Source organism: Nicrophorus vespilloides, unplaced genomic scaffold (assembly GCF_001412225.1).
Source record: "Nicrophorus vespilloides isolate i.1.1-1 unplaced genomic scaffold, Nicve_v1.0, whole genome shotgun sequence".
NCBI lineage: Eukaryota > Metazoa > Arthropoda > Insecta > Coleoptera > Silphidae > Nicrophorus > Nicrophorus vespilloides.
This window is the reverse complement of record NW_017096351.1, coordinates 5,039-12,069: the sequence shown is the minus strand read 5'-3', so window position 1 is coordinate 12,069 and position 7,031 is coordinate 5,039. Positions and strand designations below refer to the sequence as shown.

The following is a 7,031-nucleotide window of genomic DNA, read 5'->3' as shown; positions in this document are numbered from 1 at the left end:
GTTCATACATATTAATAATGCTATAAATTGGTTCAGTTCTGTATATTTTTCTGAATGAAATCTTTTTTTTTTCTTGTGTGTTCTAGAAGCAAAATTACTCTGAGAGGTATATAACTTCAGTTGATGTAGTATTAGTATTTGAGGTATATCTCTTTAGTAACAGTAGTATTACTATTTTACTTACAGTACAGTGTATTTTATAAATGGAAGACTTATTTCATTCTTGTGTTTTTAGTACTGGTTATACTTCAGTAGAAGTAGTATTAGTATGTGAAGTATAATTCATACACATTAGTTCAATTCTGTGAGTGCTTTTTGAATGAAAAACTTATTTTATTCTTGTGTTCTCTTGAATATGAGGTATGTCACTTTAGTAGAAATAGTATTAGTATGTGAGTTATATTTTATACTCATTAATGAGACTATATAATGCGAGACTATAATGAGACAACTTTCATTCTTGTTTTGTTTTTAGAAGTAATATTACTATATGAGTTATATCACTTCAGTAGTATTAGTTTGTGAAGTATAGTTCATACACATGAATAAGACTATATATTAGTTTAGTTGTGTGTACTTTATGAATAAAAAACATATTATCATTCTTGTGTTTTTTTAGATATAGTATTACTATATAAGATACTTTCATTAGAAGTAGTATTAGTATGTGAAGTATAGTTCATATACATTAAGAAGACTATATATTAAGTTCAGTTGTGTGTAGTTTATGAATGAAAGATATTTTTCATTCTTGTGTTTTTTTTTAGATATAGTATTACTATATGTGGTATATCACTTCAGTAGAAGTAGTATTATTAAGTGAAGTATAGTTCATGAATGAAAGTCAAATTTCATTCTCGTGTTTTCTAGAAGTAGTATTACTATTAGAGGTATATCACTTTAGTAGAAATAGTATCAGTATATGAGATGTAGTTTATACACATTAATAAGACTATATATTAGTTCAGTTGAGTATATTTTATGAATGAAACACAACTTTCATTGTTGTTTTGTTTTTAGAAGTATTATTAGTATATGAGGTATATCACTTCAGTTGAATTAGTAAAATTACGTGAGGTATAGTTCATACAAATCAATAAGACTATAAATTATTTTAGTTGTGTTTATTTTATGAATGAAAGACATAATTAATTCTTGTATTTTTTTAGAATTCCTATTACTATATGAGTTATATCAGTTCAGTAGAAGTAGTATTACTTTGTGAAGTATAGTTCATACACATTAATAAAACTATATATTTGTTTAGTTGCGTGTACTTTATGAATAAAAAAACATATTATCATTCTTGTGTTTTTTTAGATACAGTATTACTATATGATGTATATCACTTCAGTAGAAGTAGTATTAGTAAGTGAAGTATAGTTCATATACATTAATAAGACTATATTTTAAGCTCAGTTGTGTGTAGTTCATGAATGTAAGTTATTTGTAATTCCTATGTTTTCCTGAAAGTAGTATAAGTATTTGAGGTATATCTCTCAATAAAAGTAGACTAATAGTTTGACTACCTTGATAATACAATACATTTTTCAGTTCTGTCTATTTTATTAATGAAAGACAAATTTCATTCTCGTGTTTTCTAGAAGTAGTATTACTATATGAGGTATATCACTTTAGTAGAAATAGTATTAGTATGTGAGATACAGTTTATACACATTAATAAGGCTATATATTAGTTCAGTTTATGAATGAAAGATAATTTTCATTCTTGTTTTATTTTTAAAAGTATTATTAGTATACAAATCAATAAGACTATAAATGATTTTAGTTGTGTTTATTTTATGAATGAAAGACATAATTTGTTCTTGTATTTTTTTTAGAATTGGTATTACTATATGAGATATATGACTTTAGTGAAAGTAGTATTAGTATGTGAGATATAGTTCATACACAATAATAAGACTATATGTTAGTTCAGTTTTGTGTACTTTATGAATGGAAAACATATTTTATTCTTGTGTTTTCTAGAAATAGTATTACTATATGAGGTATACCACTTTAGTAGAAATAGTATTAGTATGTGAGATATAGTTTATACACATTAATAAAGCTATATATTAGTTCAGTTGAGTATATTTTATGAATAAAAGACAACTTTCATTCTTCTTTTGTTTTTAGAAGTAGTATTAGTATTTCTCAATTGAATTAGTACTAGTACGTGAGGTATAGTTCATACAAATCAATAAGTTGTCTTTATTTTATGAATGAAATACATAATTTATTCTTGTGTTTTCTAGATGTAGTATTACTATATGAGTTATATCATTTCAGTAGAAGCAGTATTAGTATGTGAAGTATATGAAATACACATTATAAAGACTACATTTGTTCAGTTATGTGTGTTTTTTTTTAATAAAAGACATTTTTTCACTGTAGATGTAGTATTAGTATTTGTGTAAAAGTAGACTACTAGTTTGACTGCATTAATAATACGATAAATTTTTCAGTAGTGTCTATTTTATGAATGAAAAATACACCTCATTCTTGTGTTTTATGGAAGTAGTACTACTATTAGAGGTATGCCACTTTATAGGAAGTAGTACTACTATATTAGGTATAGTTCATGCTCATTGAGAAGACTATGAATTAGTTTAGTTATGTGTATTTTATCAATGGAAAAGTGTGAATTGTCGTTAGTTTAGCAAATCGTCTCCTGTTTTTTTTTATATAATATAATTCTTTTTGTATCAATTTATGCAAATTATATTTACAGTTGACAAGACAGAGAATTACACGAAAAATTGAATTAATTCGCGTGCGTCGAGATGAATTCACCCGATGAATATTAATGAGCGATGAAGAAGCAAGCAAGCAAACAGTTGAGTTGTTTCCAATGTGCCTTTTTGCAGCATGCGACTCACGATGAACCCTTTTTTTTTGTTGTTGTTCCATTTCGATGAAATAATCCGGCGATGTTATATTATGATTGCCTTCCAATAAATATTCCAACCGTCCTCGTCTTCCTTCTCCTCTTCGTCCATCCTCATCCTCTCTACCAGTTTCTTCGGACAACTCATTTCTTCCTTCCACTTCTATTTTTTTTTCTTCTTCTCGAATCCCGTGTATGTTTATATGAACACGCATTCTTTTGTTTTATGGGTCTGCTCGAGGACTCGCGCGCCTTCTATCCATCATCAGCCGGGGGGGCCTTCATCTCTCCTCTCTCTTCAACCAACAGAAAATTGCATTTTCATCTCTGTTCTCTGCATCTGCATCGGCTCTGCTGTGAGAAGGAACGAAAACTGCACAATCAGCAACCCCTCATCATCGCCAATGACTCGACACACATATTTCACTTAATGAGATATTACTGCTGCTCATAACCAGTCTCTCTACTCTTCCTTTTCTTTCTTATTTCTTTTTTGTAAACTTCTTCCTCTTTGTTTTTCCTCTTCATTATTATTTCTCAACATTACCATGTTCCATAATTGAAGAAGAAAAGAAGAACTGGACGATGATGATGAGCTTTTACCGATCACAATAAATTACATCATAGACAATCAAGTGCCAATAAACGATACCAGAAACTAAACAAAGGAATATCCTTTGGGTGGCATTTTACAAAAGATAGTTAAACAATAGTTTTCTGAATCAACACTTGAATGGGTGATATACAAATACCATTAATCAATTTCTTTTTCTTTTACATTTTCATACCATTAATTAACTTTCTATTTTTGTCATAAAAACATAAAAATCTCTTCATTAATTTAAAGACTTTATTAAATTTTGATACAAGATTATTACCAAAAAATATTTGGTAATAAATCGTTACTACTACTTTGTATTACTTCTATAGGAAATTATTAAATTGAGGTAATATTAAAAGGTGTGATAGTTAAGTATATGCAACCCAATAAACACGTTAAACTAATTGCAGATCAATAATTTCTTATATAATTTAAGTTGGATCATAGCGCAATTACTTTAGTATAAATTATATTATTTATTATATTATAAACTTAATAGCAAATCTGTAATAAAAGAGGATAAATAACTATGAATAAGTTCAAGTTATATTATGCAACCAATATTGCAATGTCATGGTGACGTTTTAATTGGAGAATTGTATCCGAACAATTTATGCTTTTTATGATGATATTTCTTATAGTTATGCTTGAATTATGTAATCTGGATTCGTAATGTCTGGATGGTATTCCAAAATTGCGTTTTGATAGGGTTGTATCTGTTTAAATCGTGTATTAAAAGAAACATGCGCGTCTCCGCCAGTCGATACTTTCGTTTTGCGCGAACGTGTCCCGTTGTAACACGATCTAAAAAGCAGTTCCGATCAGACTACGTCGCGTCTACGTTTACAACGCGACTCCTCCATCTTGCAATAAACGATAATCTCGACGATGGACGATGGTAGAGTTAACGAAAAGAAGATACCGAGACGTCGGAAATTCATCTCGTTGGAGACAAAGTTGAACGTTATCAAGAGGTTCGAGAGAGGCGAACGCCTGATGCACATTGTGCGAGAGGTGGGCTTGAACGAGGCCACGTGTAGAACGATCAGGAACAACGCGGATCGCATAAAAGCGAGCTGCGTGAACGTGTCTCCGCTCGGTGCGACACAGATCAGCCACTCCAGATCCATGATAATGATAGCGATGGAACACAGATTGACTTCTTGGATTAAGGAGAGATCTCCGTCGGACGAAGGCGTATCCATGCAGATGATCCAGACCAAAGCTTTGGAGTTATACGAGGAGTTGAGGCCTAGTTATCCGGAGGACGATGTTAAAACGTTTCTGGCGAGTCACGGCTGGTACACGCGCTTCAAGAAGCGTCTGGATTTCAACAATGAAGACGAAAGAACCATGGACGTGACGGTTAACAAACCGGAGGTTAAAGAAGAAGTGATCGATTACGTTGAAGAGAACGAAGAGATCGAGAGCTTCGAAGAGCTGTTCAGGAAAGTGGTCTCTTCCGGTGGATACAGCTCCAAACAGATCATCAATTTAGCAGAAACTGGACTGTTTTGGAACACGCTTCCAGCGAACACCCTCGTCAATCTGCAAAGAGACAAATGCAGCCTTCTCTTGGGAGGAAACGCCAACGGAGATTTGAAACTCAAACCCTTGATGATCTACCATTCTTCCAATCCGCAACCTTTGACTGGTTATTCAAAAGATCATCTTCCTGTGATTTGGCGTTCCAGTCCCGACGGTCATCTATCACCCAACATCTTTTTAGAGTACTTCAACATCTATCTGCAGCGCGAAATGAAGGATTACTGCGAGCAACAAGACATCGACTTCAAAGCTCTGCTCATCATACAGAATTCCCCGAATTACCCCGAAAACATTTTCGATCTCTCCAAGAACATCAAGGTCCTCTTCATACCGCCCAACGTGCAACATTTGATCCAACCCATGGGTCAAGGTATCTGCACCACCTTCAAATCTCGTTACCTCGTGAAGATCTTCGAGAAGTTTTCCAACGAACTTCATCTCACGAATCTGCAATACGTCTGGACGGATTTCAACATCAAGAACGCTGTTGATTTGGTTGCGGACGCTTGGAACGACATCAGCCCCGTGCATCTCAATTCCATGTGGAAGAATCTTTGGCCGGAATGCGTTTACTCGTACGACAACATGTTTGTTTCTTCGTTATCCGAAGCGATTTCTACCATCATCAATGCTTCAAAAAATCTCGGTTTTAGTGATTTTTGCGAAGACAATATCAGTGAATATCTGCATTACCACGACAATGAGTTTATCGGGGAAGAGCTTGAATGCGCGAAGAGGAAAATCGACGCTGCTGCTGCTGATGATGAGAAGACTGTACGTGTTTTAAGCTTAGATAAATTGACGACAGCTTTTGGTTTGATGGAAGAGGCTTTGAAGATCTTCGACGAGAACGACTCGGATCGTCAACGAAGCACCAAAGTCTCCAAAACCGTAAACGAATCCATCTCTTGCTACAAGAATCTTCTCAAAGAAAAGCTAAATCATTGTAATTTTTAAAGAAACATACTTTATTGCATTAATATTAGTTCCTGTTATATTGAGTATTATAGATTATTAATAAATAATTATTGAAAACGAATTTTTTTCACAAAATCCAATAATTTTTAATTTAAACAAATTAAGTTTAAAAATATATCTTTAACAGAAAAAAAAAACATAATAATAAATGTGTTTATAAATAATATAAATTAAATAAAAATTACTAAAAAAGTACAAATTTTAGGAAAATAAATGTTAAATTGAAAATCTAATATGATGTAATTACTTTATAAATGTAAATAAAAATTCTAAAAATACGTATTTTTGTTAGAAGAGATTTGGTAGAAATAAGCATATTCTACTGAAACGCCATCTCTTGGTAAAAATATTGAAATTTTCACCTGGCCAAAGCCATCATGGTCTGTTTAATATCCAGCATATCGTGCAGGACGTGCTTGTTCCCATCGCACATTTTACCAAAGTATTCCTTCCAATTAACATCTTTCAAATTGAAGAACAGCAACTCCTTTTCCTCTTCGCTCATCGTCTTCCAAATGGCATCAATATTGTCGGTGCTGTAGTGAAACTCTTTGGTGGAAAAATACTCCAACAGTTTGATCAACTTCTGATGCTGCTCAATCTCACGCACGTAACTGAAATAATTATGACAAATTAGATTTAGTTATTTCAAAATGATTTTGAATCTTACATTCCTTTCGTGCCGTTCATCTCCAAAACCAAATCCTTCATGTGACTCAAGAATCTGTACTTCAAACTACCGAAAGCCAACCAAGGATCCTTCACGTTGTCCAAATAGTATTCGTACTGCTCCAGCCAAGACGGACTGTTCACAGCGAAATTATAGAATTTCTTGTTTTCCCTAAAAAGTTAAACCTGTTTCTTTGATTTGTCCATCAAATGAGGGGAAAGTACTAGAACTTACGAAGATGTCGCTGAATCACAGGTGGCTGCTATCAAAGCGTTCGTGCAGAGATCAACTGGTGTCGAGTTTCCTGGAGATTTTGGATGCATCCTGAATACTAATCCCGTGTG

General features: G+C 32.7%; 2 protein-coding genes across 2 annotated transcripts in view; one reads left to right on the top strand and one right to left on the bottom strand.

Annotated features, from left to right (window-relative positions):
* The first annotated feature begins 4,379 nt into the window (after nucleotides 1–4,379).
* On the top strand, nucleotides 4,380–5,996 carry LOC108556733 (tigger transposable element-derived protein 1-like). Its single transcript, XM_017912945.1, has one exon. The coding sequence runs from the start codon at nucleotides 4,380–4,382 to the stop codon at nucleotides 5,994–5,996; it is 1,617 nt and encodes a 538-aa protein (XP_017768434.1).
* A 379-nt stretch (nucleotides 5,997–6,375) lies between these two features.
* LOC108556732 (fatty acyl-CoA reductase 1-like) overlaps nucleotides 6,376–7,031 on the bottom strand; it is a 4,504-nt gene continuing 3,848 nt past the window's right edge. Inside the window, exons 4-6 of the mRNA XM_017912944.1 lie at nucleotides 6,922–7,018; nucleotides 6,688–6,858; nucleotides 6,376–6,631 (exon numbers count right to left, since the gene is read on the bottom strand). Coding sequence (XP_017768433.1) covers nucleotides 6,376–6,631; nucleotides 6,688–6,858; nucleotides 6,922–7,018 — 524 coding nt within the window. The remainder of the gene's footprint in view (nucleotides 6,632–6,687; nucleotides 6,859–6,921; nucleotides 7,019–7,031) is intronic.